The sequence below is a fragment of the Hyperolius riggenbachi genome, chromosome 4, assembly GCF_040937935.1.
Source record: "Hyperolius riggenbachi isolate aHypRig1 chromosome 4, aHypRig1.pri, whole genome shotgun sequence".
Lineage (NCBI taxonomy): Eukaryota > Metazoa > Chordata > Amphibia > Anura > Hyperoliidae > Hyperolius > Hyperolius riggenbachi.
The window spans coordinates 204,460,428-204,482,838 of NC_090649.1; the positions used below are offsets into that span (position 1 = coordinate 204,460,428).

General features: G+C 43.5%; 1 protein-coding gene across 1 annotated transcript in view; it reads left to right on the forward strand.

Annotated features, from left to right (window-relative positions):
- LOC137570632 (solute carrier family 12 member 9-like) overlaps window positions 1-22,411 on the forward strand; it is a 366,074-nt gene that overhangs the window by 301,534 nt on the left and 42,129 nt on the right. Inside the window, exon 10 of the mRNA XM_068279330.1 lies at window positions 6,970-7,162. Within this exon, the coding sequence (XP_068135431.1) occupies window positions 6,970-7,162 (193 nt within the window). The remainder of the gene's footprint in view (window positions 1-6,969; window positions 7,163-22,411) is intronic.

The window sequence follows — 22,411 nt, forward strand, 5'->3', positions numbered from 1 at the left end:
AGTTAACTTTAGAGATCTCACCTGAACTTAAAGACACAAGAGTTAACTTTAGGTTTGCCTGAGGTAAAATGTCTCCTGAATACTACATACCTCATCACCATGGTGATAACTCTAGAAATGTTATTAAAGACAGGAGATAAGCTTAGTGAATTGAGGCCATTGGCCTCAATTCACTAAGCTTTATCAAACACTTTATCAAACATTTGATAATTTTCCTCCTGGGTAAAATCTAATTTTGAATTCACTAAGGTGTTATAGATTTATTGATCATTTCATCGATAAAACATTCGATAAACCTATAACACCTTAGTGAATTCAAAATTAGATTTTACCCATGAGGTAAATTATCAAACGTTTGATAAAGTGTTTGATAAAGCTCTGTGAATTGAGGCCATTGTGTACTATAAGCCTACTGCTGCTATGTGTTGTGCAACACTTAATGTTGAATTAGTGGTGTAACCAAGGAGCTTGGGGCTCCAGTGCGAGTTTTACTTGTGGCCCCCCCACACTCTATTGAGCTTCAAAACCTACCAAGGACAGCTGCAGTGTCAGAGAGGTATAATCAGAGTAAGTAAGCAGTTTGTTAAGGATTACCACTAGTCAATGCACATACAGAGGTGTTCATTATCAGCATAGTATCAATGAAAAAAACAAATAAGATGGATAAAGGAGGTCCCTCCTCTGGTCCAAATGTGGTCGCAACCTCTGCATCCCTTATTGCTACGCCACTGTACCCTATCAGAAGCAAAGGCATTTGTACTTTTACTAGCCATCTAAGAGGTTCATGGTACACTCAATGATACTGGTGCCTCCTTTAGGAGGCGACTGTCCAGACTATTTTGGGATGTTGCAAGCAAAAGCCTGATATCTAAAACATTTTTAGTAGTTCCCAGCCACACCACTTACTCATAGCTTAGTAAGGACACCTTGTTTGAAATGTGTTAGCTACTTTTACCTTGGATATACCTAATGCTTAATCGATTGATTGGAGTGTATGGGCCCCTTTATGCTAGTTGACATGATTGCATGAGCTACAGTCTCTCTATTTTGTTTGGCATGGTGGATGCAGCAACATAGGATTTATCTGGTGGTTAACCACTTGAGGACCTAGGGCTTTCTACCCCTTAAGGACCGGCCACTTTTTTTCCATTCAGACCACTGCAGCTTTCACGGTTTATTGCTCGCTCATACAACCTACCACGTAAATGAATTTTGGCTCCTTTTCTTGTCACTAATAAAGCTTTCTTTTGGTGCTATTTGATTGCTCCTGCGATTTTTACTTTTTATTATATTCATCAAAAAAGACATGAATTTTGGCAAAAAAATGATTTTTTTAACTTTCTGTGCTGACATTTTTCAAATAAAGTAAAATTTCTGTATACATGCAGCGCGAAAAATGTGGACAAACATGTTTTTGATTAAAAAAAAAACCCATTCAGTGTATATTTATTGGTTTGGGTAAAAGTTATAGCGTTTACAAACTATGGTGCAAAAAGTGAATTTTCCCATTTTCAAGCATCTCTGACTTTTCTGACCCCCTGTCATGTTTCATGAGGGGCTAGAATTCCAGGATAGTATAAATACCCCCCAAATGACCCCATTTTGGAAAGAAGACATCCCAAAGTATTCACTGAGAGGCATAGTGAGTTCATAGAAGATATTATTTTTTGTCACAAGTAAGCGGAAAATGACACTTTGTGAGAAAAAAAAAAAAAAAAAGTTTCCATTTCTTCTAACTTGCGACATAAAAAAATGAAATCTGCCACGGACTCACCATGCCCCTCTCTGAATACCTTGAAGGGTCTACTTTCCAAAATGGGGTCATTTGTGGGGTGTGTTTACTGTCCTGAGATTTTGGGGGGTGCTAAATTGTAAGCACCCCTGTAAAGCCTAAAGGTGCTCATTGGACTTTGGACCCCTTAGCGCAGTTAGGCTGCAAAAAAGTGCCACACATGTGGTATTGCCGTACTCAGGAGAAGTAGTATAATGTGTTTTGGGGTGTATTTTTACACATACCCATGCTGGGTGGGAGAAATATCTCTGTAAATGACAATTTGTTAATTTTTTTTACACACAATTGTCCATTTACAGAGATCTTTCTCCCACTCAGCATGGGTATGTGTAAAAATACACCACAAAACACATTATACTACTTCTCCTGAGTACGGCGATACCACATGTGTGGCACTTTTTTGCACCCTAACTGCGCTAAAGGGTCCAAAGTCCAATGAGTACCTTTAGGATTTCACAGGTCATTTTGAGAAATTTCGTTTCAAGACTACTCCTCACGGTTTAGGGCCCCTAAAATGCCAGGGCAGTATAGGAACCCCACAAATGACCCTATTTTAGAAAGAAGACACCCCAAGGTATTCCGTTAGGAGTATGGTGAGTTCATAGAAGATTTTATTTTTTGTCAAAAGTTAGCGGAAAATGACACTTTGTGAAAAAACACAATTAAAATCAATTTCCGCTAACTTGTGACAAAAAATAAAATCTTCTATGAACTCGCCATACTACTAACGGAATACCTTGGGGTGTCTTCTTTCTAAAATGGGGTCATTTGTGGGGTTCCTATACTGCCCTGGCATTTTAGGGGCCCTAAACCGTGAGGAGTAGTCTTGAAACGAAATTTCTCAAAATGACCTGTGAAATCCTAAAGGTACTCATTGGACTTTGGGCCCTTTAGCGCAGTTAGGGTGCAAAAAAGTGCCACACATGTGGTATCGCCATACTCGGGAGAAGTAGTACAATGTGTTTTGGGGTGTATTTTTACACATACCCATGCTGGGTGGGAGAAATACCTCTGTAAATGGACAATTGTGTGTAAAAAAAATCAAAAGATTGTCATTTACAGAGGTATTTTTCCCACCCAGCATGGGTATGTGTAAAAATACACCCCAAAACACATTATACTACTTCTCCCGAGTACGGCGATACCACGTGTGGCACTTTTTTGCACCCTAACTGTACTAAGGGGCCCAAAGTCCAATGAGTACCTTTAGGATTTCACAGGTCATTTTTGTTTCAAGACTACTCCTCGCGGTTTAGGGCCCCTAAAATGCCAGGGCAGTATAGGAACCCCACTAATGACCCCATTTTAGAAGGAAGACACCCCAAGGTATTCCGTTAGGAGTATGGTGAGTTCATAGAAGTTTTTATTTTTTTGTCACAAGTTAGCGGAAATTGATTTTAATAGTTTTTTTTCACAAAGTGTCATTTTCCGCTAACTTGTGACAAAAAATAAAATCTTCTATGAACTCACCATACTCCGTACGGAATACCTTTGGGTGTCTTCTTTCTAGAATGGGGTCATTTGTGGGGTTCCTATACTGCCCTGGCATTTTAGGGGCCCTAAACCGTGAGGAGTAGTCTTGAAACCAAATGTCGCAAAATGACCTGTGAAATCCTAAAGGTACTCATTGGACTTTGGGCCCCTTAGCGTACTTAGGGTGTAAAAAAGTGCCACACATGTGGTACCGCCGTACTCAGGAGAAGTAGTATAATGCGTTTTGGGGTGTATTTTTACACATACCCATGCTAAGTGGGAGAAATATCTCTGTAAATGACAATTGTTTGATTTTTTTTACACACAATTGTCCATTTACATAGAAATTTCTCCCACCCAGCATGGGTATGTGTAAAAATACACCCCAAAACACATTATACTACTTTTCCTGAGTACGGCGGTACCACATGTGTGACACTTTTTTGCAGCCTAGGTGCGCTAAGGGGCCCAATGTCCTATTCACAGGTCATTTTGAGGCATTTGTTTTCTAGACTACTCCTCGCGGTTTAGGGCCCCTAAAATGCCAGGGCAGTATAGGAACCCCACAAGTGACCCCATTTTAGAAAGAAGACACCCCAAGGTATTCTGTTAGGTGTATGACGAGTTCATAGAAGATTTTATTTTTTTGTCAAAAGTTAGCGGAAAGTGACACTTTGTGGAAAAAAAACAATAAAAATCAATTTCCGCTAACTTTTGACAAAAAATAAAATCTTCTATGAACTCGTCATACACCTAACAGAATACCTTGGGGTGTCTTTTTTTTCTAAAATGGGGACACTTGTGGGGTTCCTATACCGCCCTGGCATTTTACGGGCCCAAAACCGTGAGTAGTCTGGAAACCAAATGTCTCAAAATGACTGTTCAGGGGTATAAGCATCTGCAAATTTTGATTACAGGTGGTCTATGAGGGGGCGAATTTTGTGGAACCGGTCATAAGCAGGGTGGCCTTTTAGATGACAGGTTGTATTGGGCCTGATCTGATGGATAGGAGTGCTAGGGGGGTGACAGGAGGTGATTGATGGGTGTCTCAGGGGGTGGTTAGAGGGGAAAATAGATGCAATCAATGCACTGGGGAGGTGATTGGAAGGGGGTCTGAGGGGGATCTGAGGGTTTGGCCGAGTGATCAGGAGCCCACACGGGGCAAATTAGGGCCTGATCTGATGGGTAGGTGTGCTAGGGGGTGACAGGAGGTGATTGATGGGTGTCTCAAGATGTGATTAGAGGGGGGAATAGATGCAAGCAATGCACTGGCGAGGTGATCAGGGCTGGGGTCTGAGGGCATTCTGAGGGTGTGGGCGGGTGATTGAGTGCCCTAGGGGCAGATAGGGGTCTAATCTGATAGGTAGCAGTGACAGGGGGTGATTGATGGGTAATTAGTGGGTGTTTAGGGTAGAGAACAGATGTAAACACTGCACTTGGGAGGTGATCGGACGTCGGATCTGCGAGCGATCTATTGGTGTGGGTGGGTGATCAGATTGCCCGCAAGGGGCAGGTTAGGGGCTGATTGATGGGTGGCAGTGACAGCGGGTGATTGATGGGTGGCAGTGACAGGGGGTGATTGATGGGTGGCAGTGACAGGGGGTGATTGATGGGTGATTGATAGGTGATTGACAGGTAATCAGTGGGTTATTACAGGGGAGAACAGATGTAAATATTGCACTGGCGAATTGATAAGTGGGGGTCTGAGGGTAATCTGAGCGTGTAGGCGGGTGATTGGGTGCCCGCAAGGGGCAGATTAGGGTCTGATCTGATGGGTAACAGTGACAGGTGGTGATAGGGGGTGATTGATGGGTGATTGATGGGTAATTAGTGGGTGTTTAGAGGAGAGTAAACGCTGCGCTTGGGTGGTGATCTGATGTCGGATCTGCGGGCGATCTATTGGTGTGGGTGGGTAATCAGATTGCCCGCAAGGGGCAGGTTAGGGGCTGATTGTTGGGTGGCAGTGACAGGGGGTGACAGGGGGTGATTGATGGGTGATAGGTGATTGGCAGGTGATTGACAGGTGATCAGTGGGTTATTACAGGGAAGGATAGATGTAAATAATGCCCTGGCGAATTGATAAGGGGGGGGTCTGAGGGTAATCTGAGCGTGTAGGCGGGTGATTGGGTGCCCGCAAGGGGCAGATTAGGGTCTGATCTGATAGGTAACAGTGATAGGGGGTGATTGATGGGTAATTAGTGGGTGTTTAGAGAAGATAACAGATGTAAACAATACATTTGGGAGGTAATCTGACGGCAGGTTTGCGGGCGATCTAATGGTGTGGGTGGTTGATCAGATTGCCCGCAAGGGGCAGGTTAGGGGCTGATTGATGGGTGGCAGTGACAGGGGGTGATTGATGGGTGATAGGTGATTGACAGGTGATCAGTGGGTTATTACAGGGAAGAACAGATGTAATGAATGCACTGGTGAATTGATAAGGGGGGGTCTGAGGGCAATCTGAGCGTGTGGGCGGGTGATTGGGTGCCCGCAAGGGGCAGATTAGGGTCTGATCTGATAGGTAAAAGTGACAGGTGGTGATAGGGGGTGATTGATGGGTGATTGATGGGTAATTAGTGTGTGTTTAGAGGAGAGAATAGATGTAAACAATAGATTTGGGAGGTGATCTGATGTCGGATCTGCGGGCGATCTATTGGTGTGGGGGGGTGATCAGATTGCCCGCAAGGGGCAGGTTAGGGGCTGATTGATGGGTGGCAGTGACAGGGGGTGATTGATGGGTGATTGATGGGTGATTGACGGGTGATTGACAGGTGATTGACAGGTGATTGACAGGTGATCAGGGGGGATAGATGCATACAGTGCATGGGGGGGGGGGGTCTGGGGAGAATCTGGGGGGTGGGGGGTGATCAGGAGGGAGCAGGGGGCAGGGGGGGGGGTATAAAAAAAAAAAATAGCGTTGACAGATAGTGACAGGGAGTTATTGATGGGTGATTAGGGGGGTGATTGGGTGCAAACAGGGGTCTGGGGGGTGGGCAGGGGGGGGTCTGATGGGTGCTGTGGGCGATCTGGGGCGGGGGGGGGGGAGAAAATCAGTGTTCTTGGTGCAGACTAGGGTGGCTGCAGCCTGCCCTGATGGTCCCTCGGACACTGGGACCACCAGGGCAGGAGGCAGCCTGTATAATACACTTTGTAAACATTACAAAGTGTATTATACACTTTGTATGCGGCGATCGTCGGGTTAACATCCCGCCGGCGCTTCCGTATGGCCGGCGGGATGTTGCGGCGAGTGAGCGGCGACAGGCGGAGGCGGAGGATCGCGTCACGGATGACGCGATCGCTCCGCCCATGCCCAAACAAGGACCGCCGCCATTTGTCAATACGGCGGTCCTTGCGGCGTCTGCTTCCCGGCCGCCATTTGTCTATACGGCGGTCGGGAAGTAGTTAATTAGGTGCTTCAGAAGTGTGTGAGGCTTAAAAACAGCATTTCAGAGAAATTGCATAATGTGCCACCAGAGATCTCAGTATTCTTCACATCATGGGTGCTTCACTACGCAGGTACATGCAACATGTGATCACATCCCACCCAGCAATCGCAGTGGCATACTAAAATTTGCAATTCTTTTGGTTTGTAAATCAGGCTCTCTGTGTGTACATTATTTGCATGCTGCTGGAGTTGTTTATCATGATGTGCCTTAACATAGCACGAAGCCTCATAATTAATTATGTGTTTTCCATCCCACACACAGGCCAACATTTCGCTACTTCACCTGGTATACTTGTATCCTTGGGATTTTAGGATGTCTCACCATGATGTTCCTTATTCAGCCAATCTATGCCTCTGCCAGCATAGTCTTTATGTTCATTCTGCTCCTGTGTCTTCACTACTGGTCTCCAAGCCATAGCTGGGGCTACATCTCCCAAGCCCTCATCTTCCACCAGGTGAGTTAAAATACTGCATACTGCACAATATATAGTAATATATTTCAACATGGTACACAGCACAACGCTTCGGGGTAGGTCTTTCTTTCTTCATAGTACAATATCCGCTAAGAACACAGAAAGAACCACTTTACTGTACTTACATTAGGTCCTCAAGGGCCTTCCTCCTAATAGTTCCTCCCTGTAGTATTTCCTTACCAACAGTGCTCCGCTGTACTGCTTATACATTTTTAACACTTTATACATACCAAGAATAGAGATCCAGTGCTGCTATTCCTCCTACCTCTACTTGGATGTGAATCTTCTGGACACAGGCAGCACTTTTACTGGTTTCAGCAGTGGCACCTCTAATTGGATGCACCTCACATCCAGTGCTGCTGCTGACTGGCTGAACAGCATTGCCATGCTATGCTTAAAGCCAGAAATTCTTGCCATTCTTTTCTCTGCAACTTGCCTCTGTTTGGCCAATTAGAATGGGGACATATCTGCTATTTATCTGCTATCTATACTTAGGAAGGGGCTGCCTAATAGTTGGGGCACATCTAGCTATCTGTTCTGGGGAGGGAGCTACATAATACTGGGGCACATCTGGCTACCTATACTAGGAGGGGGAACCTACTTAATACTTGTCTTTCAAATACTAGAACATATGGGAACAGCTTGCTATAAAAACTGGGGAAGGGTCTACCTAATGCTGGCTGCACATATTGTCTTGGCCCTGTCTTTGAGTTTCTGGTATGGTGGGTAACCTGTTATGTGTCAGGATACAGCTACTATAGCACAACTATACTGCACGGAAGCTTTGGAGACAAGTGTACTATAAATATATCTTATTATGGAAATGCCCTTTTATTATGAGATTAGTAATTCCTAATGTGTGAGGGGGAGATAACAGTACTGTGCTTGAGAAAATAAAACAATGTTGCTTCAACAAATGAGATATCGTCTATGAAGAAGATAGTGTAAGCTGCAAGATGTCAGAAACACCACCAAAGAGCCATTCAAGTAACGTAATAAAACGTCATGCATTGGCTGCTAACACAATACACATATGAAGCATTATCCACATCATCTTGTGTGCCCAACTATATATCTGCCACTTTTTTTATAATCCACATAATATGCCCTGTAGAATAATAGAATTTGCTGTGAAATGTACCAGGTTTGTGCAGTGTCTGCAAAATCCTATCAGGAATAATATCTTCCCCTCTCTGTGCAGTTGATACTTTGGTCTCATTGTGCAGATACAAAGCCCACCACCAGTTCCATCTTTGCAGTGAAATCACTCGCATTAGACTCTAATGTAATATTATTACTAGGCTCACTTATCTTTTCATAGCTGTCTTTCTGTTTAATACAACGCTTTTGACACTTAACAGGGAGAGTGTTTTTTTTTTCCTTAGCTCGTTAGCGCTCCATTTATTTTAGGATTCTTATTTTCTGTTTTCTTTGTTAACCCTTGATGGTGAAGAGAAATGTCCGTTTGAACAGTGACACAGAGAGATGGAATTAAAAACCCTATAAATATGCATCTCTCGGCACAGATGTTTCCATTGTAGGCACTCAGAGCTTGATAAAATGCATGACTTGGTTGGGAGCCCTTACACCAGCCATTTTCAACAGCATGGACATCCAGAGTTTTACACTACAAGTTTTGTATACACCTCTGTCTTCACTGTGATTTTATGTAGTCTGAGCAGCACGATTATGGCTAGCAGTGCAGAGATGGCTGCCCCATACAAGAGACCCGCTGTTAGCTCTTTAAAGTGAACCTAAAGTCACTTAAAAAAAACGAGATTAACTCACCTGGGGCTTCCCTCAGCCCCCTGCAGACGATCGGTGCCCTCGCAGCTCCGCTCCGATATCCCAGGACCCGCCGGCGAGCACTTCCGGTTTGGCCGTCACCGGCCGACAGGGATGGGAACGCGAGTGATTGTTCGCGTTCCCAGCCTGTATATCGCCCCCTATGCTGCTATTGCGGCCAGGAGGTCGCAATAGCAGCATAGAAGGCGATATACAGGCTGGGAACGCGAACAATCACTCGCGTTCCCATCCCTGTCGGCCGGTGACGGCCAAACCGGAAGTGCTCGCCGGCGGGTCCTGGGACATCGGAGCGGAGCTGCGAGGGCACCGATCGTCTGCAGGGGGCTGAGGGAAGCCCCAGGTGAGTTAATCTCATTTTTTTTAAGTGACTTTAGGTTCACTTTAAACTACAATTTTTGCAGTACAAAAACTTTCAAATAAGACAGAAGGCTGACAACACAGAAGTGCAGATTAATATTCCCCAGGGTACTGTGCAGAGGTGAATAACTAATTAGCAAAACAGACATTTCTGTTTTTTAGTAGTTTGGACTTATTTTTAAAAAAATGGAACTGATATCTCACTTCTTCTGCGTAACTGACAGTTGCTTCAGATAACTAAGTGAGTTAACTTTGGAATGAGAGAAATCACTGAATTGTCAAGGTGCTGTGCAAAGCAAACTATCTAAAATATGTAAGATGCTTTCAATTCTTATACAAGGGTGAGGGTCATCCAGAAAGTAACAGCTGTTTGCTGTTATTTGCCACACAAGGTATTTTTTCAGTGTAATATAAGTTGCATCTGTCAAGTTAATCTTTTCTTTACCTTCACCGTTTGTCACATGACTGCAGAATACTGGTTAGGGCTTGTTCACACCTAGAGCGTTTTCAGGTTTTTTTTAAGCACCGGCGATTTTTAAAATCGTCCTAAAAGCGCTTGTGCAATTATTCCCTATGAGAGTGTTCACAAATGAGCAGTTCGTTTCCGATCCGCTCAGCAAAGCGCTGCATGTACCATTTTCGGGGCGATTTGCCTCAATGGAAGGTATAGGGAAATCGCAAAGCGCTTGAAAAAACGCTTTGTATATCGATTTCCCCAGCGCTTTCATGAATAAATAAATTGTATTTATTCATTTCTGGGTACAAGGATTACTAACTAACGTAAAAAAAAAACAAAAAAAGTGAAAAATAAAATCTTCTATGAACTCGTCATACACCTAACAGAATACCTTGGGGTGTCTTTTTTCTAAAATGGGGTCACTTGTGGGGTTCCTATACCGCCCTGGCATTTTACGTGCCCAAAACCGTGAGTAGTCTGGAAACCAAATGTCTCAAAATGACTGTTCAGGGGTATAAGCATCTGCAAATTTTGATGACAGGTGGTCTATGAGGGGGCGAATTTTGTGGAACCAGTCATAAGCAGGGTGACCTTTTAGATGACAGGTTGTATTGGGCCTGATCTGATGGATAGGAGTGCTAGGGGGTGACAGGAGGTGATTGATGGGTGTCTCAGGGGGTGGTTAGAGGGGAAAATAGATGCAATCAATGCTCTGGGGAGGTGATCGGAAGGGGGTCTGAGGGTTTGGCCGAGTGATCAGGAGCCCACACGGGGCAAATTAGGGCCTGATCTGATGGGTAGGTGTGCTAGGGGGTGACAGGAGGTGATTGATGGGTGTCTCAAGGTGTGATTAGAGGGGGGAATAGATGCAAGCAATGCACTGGCGAGGTGATCAGGGCTTGAGTCTGAGGGCGTTCTGAGGGTGTGGGCGGGTGATTGGGTGCCCTTAAGGGGCAGATTAGGGTCTAATCTGATGGGTAACAGTGACAGGCGGTGATAGGGTGTGATTGATGGGTGATTGATGGGTAATTAGAGGGTGTTTAGAGGAGAGAACAGATGTAAACAATGCACTTGGGAGGTGATCTGATGGTGGGTCTGCAGGCGATCTGATGGTGTGGGTGGGTGATCAGATTGCCCGCAAGGGGCAGGTTAGGGGCTGATTGATGTGTGGCAGTGACAGGGGGTGATTGATGGGTGGCAGTGACAGGGGGTGATTGATGGGTGATTAATAGGTGATTGACAGGTGATCAGTGGGTTATTACAGGGAAGAACAGATGTAAATAATGCACTGGCGAATTGATAAGGGGGGGTCTGAGGGCAATCTGAGCTTGTGGGCGGGTGATTGGGTGCCCGCAAGGGGCAGATTAGGGTCTAATCTGATGGGTAACAGTAACAGGTGGTGATAGGGTGTGATTGATGGGTGATTGGCGGGTAATTAGTGGGTGTTTAGAGGAGAGAACAGATGTAAACAATGCACTTGGGAGGTGATCTGACGATGGGTCTTCTGGCGATCTGATTGTGTGGGTGGGTGATCAGATTGCCCGCAAGGGGCATGTTAGGGGCTGATTGATGGGTGGCAGTGACAGGGGGTGATTGATGGGTGATTGACAGGTGATCAGTGGGTTATTACAGGGGGATAGATGTATACAGTACAGAGGGGGCGGGGTCTAGGGGGGGTCTGGGGAGAATCTGAGGGGTGAGGGGGTGATCAGGGGGCAGTTTAGGGAATAAAAAAAATTAGGGTTGACAGATAGTGACAGGGAGTGATTGATGGGTGATTAGGGGGGTGATTGGGTGTAAACAGTGGTCTGGGGGGTGGGCAGGGGGGGGTCTGAGGGGTGCTGTGGGCGATCTGGGGCGGGGGGGGGAAATCAGTGTGCTTGGGTGCAGACTAGGGTGGCTGCAGCCTGCCCTGGTGGTCCCTCGGACACTGGGACCACCAGGGCAGGAGGCAGCCTGTATAATAGGCTTTGTATACATTACAAAGCCTATTATACATTTTCTCAGCGGCGATCGGGCAGCTAGTAACCTGCCAGCGCTTCCAGGCGGCCGGCGGGTTACAGCGCGAGGGGGGCGGAGCCTATCGCCGGCGGCTGATCGTGTCACGAATGACGCGATCGCTGCATAACCATGCCCGCTGCCGATGGGAGTATTGCGGTCGTTTGGGCCCGGCCCTTGCCGCCACTCATCGGCTGTGAGCGGTCGGCAAGTGGTTAAAGTGACACTGAAGTGAAAAAACAAACAAACACTTAATATATAATGAATTATATGTGTACTACAGATACTTAAAGGAGAACTGTAGTGAGAGGTATATGAAGGCTGCCATATTTATTTCCATTTAAGCAATACCAGTTGCCTGGCTGTCCTGCTGATCCTCTGCATCTGATACTTTTAGCCCTAGACCCTGAACAAGCATGAAGCAGATCAGGTGTTTCTGACATTTTGTGTCAGAGCTGATAAGATTAGATGTATGCTTGTTTCTGGTGTGATTCACACTACTGCAGGCAAATAGCTCAGCAGGGCTGCCAGGCAACTGGTATTGCTTAAAAGGAAATCAATATGGCAGCCTCCATATACCTCTCACAACAGTTCTCCTTTAATACAACATGAGTAGCAAAGAAAAGAGTCTTATATTTATATTTTCAGTTATAGGTTTGTTTGTTTGTTTGTTTTTTATAACATTGCATCATTCTGTCATATTTGCAATTACAAACCACACATTGGGCTTGATTCACTATGCGGTGCTAACCTACTTAGCTCGTCTAAAGTCTTTAGGAGCGCTAACCAGGGTGCTAAGTAGGTTAGCACCGGTTTTCTCAATCAGATCGCGCGCTAAGTACCGCGCACAAAGTTTTGCACGCGCAAAATCCTATGCGCGCACTAAGTCCCATAGGCTTTAATGGGCACTTTTCGCAGAGCGCCCTGCACTCTGTGCAGTGCGCGTGCAAAACTTTGCACGCATAACTTTGCGCACGATGCGTTTCGCGCGCAAATTAGCGCGCAAAAACCTCTTTTAGACGTGCTAACAGTTAGCACCGCTTTGTGAATCAAGCCCATTGTATTTTAAACTATGAAACAGAGAAGAGCTATTGACCTTTTGAACTTCCCTGCTGCAAAAACCTTATCAGAAGCTGTATCTCACTCTTATTTTGATGTACAAGTGCTTCAGAAAATAGGACTGTTTCCGACCCAAGTTGGGTCAGAGACCTCTGAGAAGCTCTTTTGCACAGATAGCAAGTGAAGTTTCTTAATGCTTCCTGTACTGGAAAACCATATGAGACTCTGTTTTTGCTACTAATGTTCTATTTCTTAGCTGTACTACATATACAATTCATTAGCATAAGTTTATTTTCACTTCAGATTCCCTTAAAGTTCAGCCCAGTGGGTAAAACATTCCAGCCCCACATAATTTGAAATGACAGTTAGGCGTTCACTTCACTTCTATGAAGTGACCATGCCGCACTGCACACTAAAGTAACAGAGCAGCAATTTATTTATTTTATTTAAGTATTTATATAGCGCTGACATATTACACAGCGCTGTACAGAGTATATTGTCTTGCTTAACTGTCCCTCAGAGGAGCTCACAATCTAGTCCCTACCATAGTCCTATGTCTATGTAAGTATCGTGTAATGCATGGGCCAATTTAGGGAGAAGCTAATTAACTTATCTGTATGTTTTTGGGGCGTGGGAGGAAACTGGAGTGCCCAGAGGAAACCCACGCAGACACCAGGAGAACATACAAACTCCATACAAACACTTTTGCACTCTGTCTAAATGTAAAAAGGCTTATTCAGAGCATTCTTCCATACCCTGGAAATATAACAAAGCGAGAGGGGGTGTAATAATGAGGGGCAGGGCTACATTAAAATGATTCTCACTTGCACTGGCATAACCTAGCCACGTCACCCTTTTGCATTATTATTATTATTTCTTCTAATCAACCAGGGTTATTGGAGTTGCAGGAAACATAATACATTCTGAAGTATTCAAAAAGCAAATGCAGTAACAAGGACAATACGCATCTAAGTAGAATATACACATTAAGTTGCAGGAAAAGAAAGTGCAATACCCATTTAAGGACACATGTTGAGATGAAAATTAAGATAATGAGAAGTATAGGCTTACATATACATTATTTGTTATACAAGATTTTGGAAGGATTGTGTAAGAGGTTGTCAAAGGCACAAATACATACAGTTCCAGTAATAACATAACTTAAATGTTATATTTTGTACAAAACACATCATAGCAGTCAACAGTCATACAACGTTGGGACTAATTAAAGTGAACTTCCAGACTAAAAATCAACTGAGCAGCACTGAAAAGGCTTGGTGTTTCTTTAACAGTATCACAGCATCAGAATTTACCCAAGCCTCATTTTTAGCTGCAAAGAAGAAATCTGCCCGGACATTTTTCCCCTGATGCTGTGCAAAGCATGATGGGATTTCTGATGTTGTTGTTCTCGTCCTGCTGTTTGGGCGCAATTTTTTTCATTTTTTTTTTTTCATTTTGAATTTGAGATTTGAAGCCTAGCGCACGCCGCTGGGAGGGGTGATCAGGACACAGGACAGATGGAATTGTGAGTTTGTAATCTGTGTATCTATGTAATTCATCAGCATCCACAACCATTTACATCTAGATCTATACAGTGACCAGTCCCAATTTACGTGGGAGATGTCCCAGAATCGGGGTCCCCCATCCCAGGCACAAATATGTCCCAGGCCGCCAATTGGCTCCCACGCTCCATGCTTGCCTCCTCTAAACATTTGCCTGCCCAAATATCAGAGAAATAGAGACAGGCAAGGGGCCACTCTGACTATTAATCCTTCTTCTTTTGTGTCCCCCACTTAGCTGTTTCGGGGCAACATACCTCAATTTGTGATGGTGCGCTCACACTGCTTAATTATGTGTGGGGAGTTCATATTTTTTGGTTGGGGAGTACAATGCTGAACCTGTAATGAGAAATAAGGTAAAAGTTATTTACCTCGATAGGGGAAAGCCTCTAGATGATCCAGAGGCTTCCAGAATTATCCTTGAGCCCACTGTTCCTGCACAAGGGCTCTCTAAACATATCCGAAAAGCGCTATCCGTATTTGTTCTTGTAATCGCACTACTGTCCGCTAGGGATGGCAAAACTTAGGAGAACTCATGCATAAGCATGGTATCAGTTTGATCAGCTGATAGATTATAAGGTTCTGATTTGCTGGTCATGGTCATGTGTTAATAAAGCTAATCCAAATGAATGTAGTTTTGGTTAAGATTGTTAAAGTGTATCTGAGATGACTTAAAGGTAAGAATTCATACATACCTCGGGCTGTGCATGCACAGTAAACGCTAACTCCCGAAGTTGCCGGGAGCTATAGCAGAGAATCCAGGTGGTGAAGGATGGTGACAAGGGAGCAATCAGGTCAAAGGGGGCTGGAGGAAGCCCCTTGTATGTATGAATTTTTACTTTGAAGTCATCTCAGATTCTCTTTAAAGAGACTCTGTAACATTAAAAAGATCCCCTGGGGGGTACTCACCTCGGGTGGGGGAAGCCTCCGGATCCTAATGAGGCTTCCCACGCCGTCCTCTGTCCCACGGGGGTCTCTCCGCAGCCCTCCGAACAGCCGGCGACTGTGCCGACTGTCATTTCAATATTTACCTTTGCTGGCTCCAGCGGGGGCGCTGTGGCGGCTTTCCATTCCGAACTACACGGAAATACCCGATCTCATTCGGGTCCGCTCTACTGCGCAGGCGCAGGAAACTTGCGCCTGCGCAGTAGAGCGGACCCGACGGCGATCGGGTATTTCCGTGTAGTTCGGAGCCGACAGCCGTCAGAGCGCCTGCGCAGGAGCCAGGAAGGTAAATAATGACGTCACCGCTGCCCGGACTCCACGGAGGGCTGCAGCGAGACCCCTGACGGATGGAGGACGGCGTGGGAAGCCTAATTAGGATCCGGAGGCTTCCCCCACCCGAGGTGAGTACCCCCCAGGGGATCTTTTTATGTTACAGTTCCTCTTTAAGTCCTGAGTAGTTGTGTATATATACAGTATATATAGTATACAGAAATACTGTCTTCTGAAGACTCTTTACATTTTCCCTACGGATATGCTTTAAGAAGAAGATAATGTGCGAGTTATTGGCCACATTTTTAAACATATAGCAAATAAATATGTTCTAATTTACCTGAGAGGTAATGGCTACTTGGTCCTTCCCTTATTGAAGCGGAATATAACCCAGTATTTCTTCTTTGCTCTAAAAGATTATTTACAGCATATAATATACTAACACAATGTTTGTTTTTTTTGTTGTAAAACAGCATTTAAAGGGTTACATCTCAGGACTGACTTTTTCTTCTGCAGGGGCTGTGGCATCCGAACTGGTGATTAGCTTATCTTCTGTATACATTCTTTACTTGATACAATTAAGTAAACATTCTCTGGCTGTGCAGAAACTTATGCTAATGAGTCCTGGAGTGAAACACAGGTCAGAAATCACTGATGGCTGCATTTAAAACAGAATTACAACAGTTATGAATAAAATGCACCAGCAACTTTCAAAGTAAATAAACTGAACTTTGGGAAGTTATAATTTATAAATGAATTATAATACTTGTGCACAAAAGCAAATATGATAATTGTATGGGTTATAAAAAGGAAAACACATTTTTGTTGAATATTTTGTCAGAGTTTAAAACCGCTTTAAGTGGGTGACCACATTGCCCCACAAGCCCTATTTATTGTATTACCCCACCTTCTTTTTGGGGTCATTGGAGGTGGGAAAGAGTCCCTTAAGTTTGAGATAAAAGGTACTTCATAAGGTGGTGAGGGAACATTTGTGGCCCCCTCCCCTGAAGGGTAATTACCCAGTGTTATAAGCTATAGAAGTTGGCATTGACCGGGGCAGAGCGCCATCTTTACTGGTTCCATCTTTTTGTCCACCCAATCTATGTATTAAACAAAGGGTATAATAAGGCTTTTGAGAGGCTTTACTTTTTTATTTATTTTTTAAAACATAAAACTAGTAATAAAACATTGATAGAATATTTATTTGAGCTTACAAGGATCTCTCTTTCTCTCTCTTCCCTGGTAAAGAAAAATCTAAAAAAGAGCATCTTCAGCTGTTAGCTGTTTATCACTGTAGTCATCTCCTGGAGCATAGCAATGGCCAGGATCACATAATAAATTAGCAATGTACCGCAGTAGGACCCTTGTGAGCCCTTGGGCGGTGCACACAACCCCTTTAGCTTTGTAAATCCACAGTCAAGGTATTTTGTTGATTGCAGGTTAATGGTGCATATTGCAGCACTAATAAATCAGTCCTATTGTATATAGGTTAGGTAAAACTTAGTCAACTTAGACAACAACAGATCAGACACAGCCAGGCACTCTGCAGCAAAGTTATTCATTCTATTAACATTCAGAGTTTACAGCTGATGATTGATATTGTTCAAAAAAAAATCTGCCCAGTGCCAGGGAATTAAATCATCTCTGAAAGTGTGAAAGTTTTTATTTACAACTGACATCAAGAGAGCAGCTTTTATTTACAACATTTCCTTCACTTGGATGATAAATTAATCCGATTTATTTGCTTCCCTGACCCTGTTGGACAGTTAATTAAAAGCAAGCAAGAGTGCTAAACATGCAGTAAGGTGAAATCAAACAGATAAGAACCGATGTCAGCACCACCACCAACTCACTATAGTAGCAGATTCTGCAGGAAACAACGGAGGATGTAACAATGGCAAAGTGAAGCACACAAAGAAGTAATAAAATAGTGATCTGCCGACAGTCTTCAGCATCTGACATTACTTTGCTGATGACAATACTCGGCTGTTGTGATAGTTTATTTTATATTATGTGTACTGTGGCTGATAATCTGAAAGGCTACCACCTGCTTCCCACACAAGCCAGCCTCCTCCGCTCTCTTCCCAATTCCTCTTTACAAGGCTAAAGTGCAGGCTTTATTAATTCATCGCTTTAGAGTGGCTGTGCTTATAATCAAGTACAAAAGAAAATGCCACTTAAAAAGCAGCCGCTATGTCCGCAGAGTTCAGCTTAGCTAACTGTGTCTGGGAGGGAATATGTGTTATGTTAGCAGAGATAGACCTGGGAATGTTGTTTCAACAATACATTGCTTCATTTATGTTTATACACTTTCTCAGCATTTATCTTATATTTACCAGATTTATTGTTTAACATCTAAAGGAATCTGACCCTCTTTGTAGTTTGCTGAGTAACGGGTAGACCTGGAAACTGTAGATTAATACAGAGATTCATAATTGTAGTGTGAATAATAGGTTGGTGCTGACATTTAATGACATGCTAAATGAGTGTTTCCTCAGAAGATCTCTGAAGGTGAGGGTGGTTAAATCGTGCAATAGGAATATAATATAATTAGTTTTTTTTATAGTTTTTGTATAAGTAAACATGTTACACTGATTTATATGTTAGGGGAATACTGCAATAAGATGCATTAAAGACTAAACATGCAGTTTACCCTCCATAATTCTTTTCATATTGAAGTTAAATTCTATGACACCAATACTCATGAGAGAAAGGCGATGCCATCACAGATGATCAATTTCTTCTATCATGTAGATTAAAACAGGCAGCAGAAGTGACAATTTATCACGTGACCACTACTAGCTAATCGGAGTCCTAGGTCCTAAGCACACTTTGGTGTTGCTGTTGATGTACTCATTTAAGCAATGCATATACTTTGGTGATACACAAGTACAACAGCAAATGGGACAAAATAACTGAAAAGTTCAGCATGCATAACTATTCATCACCCTAAAGTCTGTACTTTTTGGAGCCACCCTATTCAACAATTACAGCTGCAAGTCACTCTGGAGACGTTTCTATGAGCTTGCTGCATCTTGCCACTGGGATTTTTGCCCATGACTAAAGGCAAAACTGCTCCAGGTCCTTCATATTGAATGGTTTTCACTTGTGAACATCAATCTTCAAGTCTAACCAAAGATTCTCTATTTTATTGAGGTCTAGAATTTGATTAGGCCACTCCATCACATCTAAATGTCTCCCCTAAAACCACTCAAGTGTTGCTTTAGCTGTATGCTTCGGATCATTTTCCTGCTGGAAGGTGAACCTCCGTCCCTATCTCAAATCACTGGCAGACTGACATAGGGTTTGCTCAAGAATATCCCTGTATTTAGCCACACCCATCTTTCCCTTGACTCAGACCAGTTTTCCAGTCCCTGCTGCTAAAAAACATCCCCATAGCATGATGCTGCCACCCCCATAATTCACTTTAGCGATAGTGTTCTTGTAGTGATGGGATGTTTTGGGTTTGCTCCAGACATAGCATTTTTCTTGATGGCCACATAATTTTAGTCTTATATGACCAGAGCACCTTCCTTCAAATATTAGGGGAGATGCCCACATGCCTTTTGGCAAACTCAAAATGTGCTTTCTTATATTTAACACTGAGCAATGTTTTTTTTTCTGGCCACTCTTCCATAAAGCCCAGCTCTATTGAATGTGCAGCTTATTATGGTCCTATGGACAGATATTCCAGTTCCTGGTGTGGAACTCTGCAATTCCTACTTGTTTAGTCTGTGAGTGTTGGTGATAATCCCTCTTTTGGCAGGTTTGTTGAGATACCATGTTCTTTCAGTTTGAAGGTGATAGATATGATGGTTCTATGGGGAATATTTAAAGCTTTGGATATTTGTTTTATAACCCAACTTAGACTTTACAACAACTTTGACTCTGACTGACTGTTTGGAGACCGCCTTAGTCTTCATGGTGTGATGCCTCTTGCTTAGTGGTGTTGAAGCTTCTGGGGCATTTTTGAAAAGGTGTGTTTATACTGACAGATCATGTAATACTTAGATTGCACACAGGTGGACTTCATTTCACTAATTATGTGACTTTTGAAGGTGATTGGTTGCACCAGGACTTTTTAGGGGCTTCATGGCAAAGGGGGTGAATACAGGGCCGGTTCTCTCATGAAGCAAGGTGAAACATTTGCATCAGGCACAGAGATTACAGGAGCAGCATGTTTGTACTGTGTTTACACTTACAGCATGCAGTCATAGTAGGAAGAGAATTGAGGGGAGAGCGAGCAAGGTGAAGAGGTCATCATTAGGAAAAAGCAGCTTGTTGTGCTGTGTGAGGAGTCTGAAAGCGAGTGAGGAGGAGGGAAGCAGGAGAGCAGCAGTGTTTCATTTGACTTGCACAGCAGAAGGGAGGCGGTGACACTGCGGTCCTGACTGAGGAGAAATAAAGGACGGCCGATTGGCTGAGGGTGAGCAGTTTGTTTGTCACCGACTTGCAGCCAGCCAGCCAATGTGTTATTGTGTTGAGCTGCAGCATGTCATGTTTCAGGCTATTGCATATGCTCCCTTGCTGACTGATAACATTAAATGAAGCAGAAATATTACAAGGCATAATAGCATTAAGTAACAAATTTCGCATGGCAGCTACTGTATAACATGCCATGCAAATTGTCTGGTACTGTGCGATCGTTCAAAATTGGGAGGGGTGGGGATGCATCTTAACATGTCTGCCTCAGGCAGCAAGAAGTCTAGAACTGGCCCTGGGTGAATACATATGCTGAATCTCACACCTGACAACTGGTCAGACTTTAGGCAGAGCACCTCATTGTTTGCTCAGCATTGTTTTGGGTCAGTGGCTTAAAGTATTAAAGGCTGAGCATCAACAGGACGGTTAGGTAATCAGCATTGTGGCATCACTAAAGTAACATCAAACAGCCATTACTTATTAGTTATTCTTTTTATCTACAATATATATATATATACAGTGGTGTGAAAAACTATTTGCCCCCTTCCTGATTTCTTATTCTTTTGCATGTTTGTCACACTTAAATGTTTCTGCTCATCAAAAACCGTTAACTATTAGTCAAAGATAACATAATTGAACACAAAATGCAGTTTTAAATGATGGTTTTTAGTATTTAGTGAGAAAAAAAAAACTCCAAATCTACATGGCCCTGTGTGAAAAAGTGATTGCCCCCCCTTGTTAAAAAATAACTTAAAGGTGGGTTATTACACCTGAGTTCAATTTCTGTAGTAACCCCCAGGCCTGATTACTGCCACACCTGTTTCAATCAAGAAATCACTTAAATAGGAGCTATCTGACACAGAGAAGTAGACCAAAGGCACCTCAAAATCTAGACATCATGCCAAGATCCAAAGAAATCCAGGAACAAATGAGAACAAAGTACTGTAATTGAAATCTATCAGTCTGGTAAAGGTTATAAAGCCATTTCTAAAGCTTTGGGACTCCAGCAAACCACAGTGAGAGCCATTATCCACAAATGGCAAACACATGGAACAGTGATGAACCTTCCCAGGAGTGGCCGGCCGACCAAAATTACCCCAAGAGCGCAGAGAAAACTCATCCGAGAGGCCACAAAAGACCCCAGGACAACATCTAAAAAACTGCAGGCCTCACTTGCCTCAATTAAGGTCAGTGTTCACGACTCCACCATAAGAAAGAGACTGGGCAAAAATGGCCTGCATGGAAGATATCCAAGGCGCAAACCACTTTTAAGCAAAAAGAACATTAAGGCTCGTCTCAATTTTGCTAAAAAAAACATTTCAATGATTGCTAAGACTTTTGGGAAAATACCTTGTGGACCGACGAGACAAAAGTTGAACTTTTTGGAAGGTGCGTGTCCCGTTACATCTGGTGTAGAAGTAACACAGCATTTCAGCAGAAGAACATCATACCAACAGTAAAATATGGTGGTGCTAGTGTGATGGTCTGGGGTTGGTTTACTGCTTCAGGACCTGGAAGGCATGCTGTGATAGATGGAACCATGAATTCTACTGTCTGCCAAAAAATCCTGAAGGAGAATGTCCGGCCATCTGTTTGTCAACTCAAGCTGAAGCGATCTTGGGTGCTGCAGCAGGACAATGACCCAAAACACACCAGCAAATTCACCTCTGAATGGCTGAAGAAAAACAAAATGAAGACTTTGAAGAGGCCTAGTCAAAGTCCTGACCTGAATCCTATTGAGATGTTGTGGCATGACCTTAAAAAGGCGGTTCATGCTAGAAACCCCTCAAATAAAGCTGAATTACAACAATTCTGCAAAGATGAGTGGGCCAAAATTCCTCCAGAGCGCTTTAAAAGACTCGTTGCAAGTTATCGCAAATGCTTGATTGCAGTTATTGCTGCTAAGGGTGGCCCAGCCAGTTATTAGGTTCAGGGGGCAATTTCTGTTTCACACAGGGCCATGTAGGTTTTGAGGTTTTTTTCTCACTAAATAATAAAAAACATCATTTAAAACTGCATTTTGTGTTCAATTATGTTATCTTTGACTAATAGTTAACGCTTTTTTGATGAGCAGAAACATTTAAGTGTGACAAACATTCAAAAGAATAAGAAATCAGGAAGCAAGGAAATGAGCAGCGCTACTTAAAAACAGACTAGTGCCTACCTGCAAAAGAGTGCAAGCCCCACTTGTGGGGTCGAATACACACCGAGCATACACATGACCTGTCTACCACTAGAGGAGGATGTTGGTTTCCATTAACAGCTTGCATGCACCTATTAAATACTCGTCCCTCCCACTGCGAAGAAGTCAGGAAGGGGGCAAATAGTTTTTCACACCACTGTATATATATGGCACCA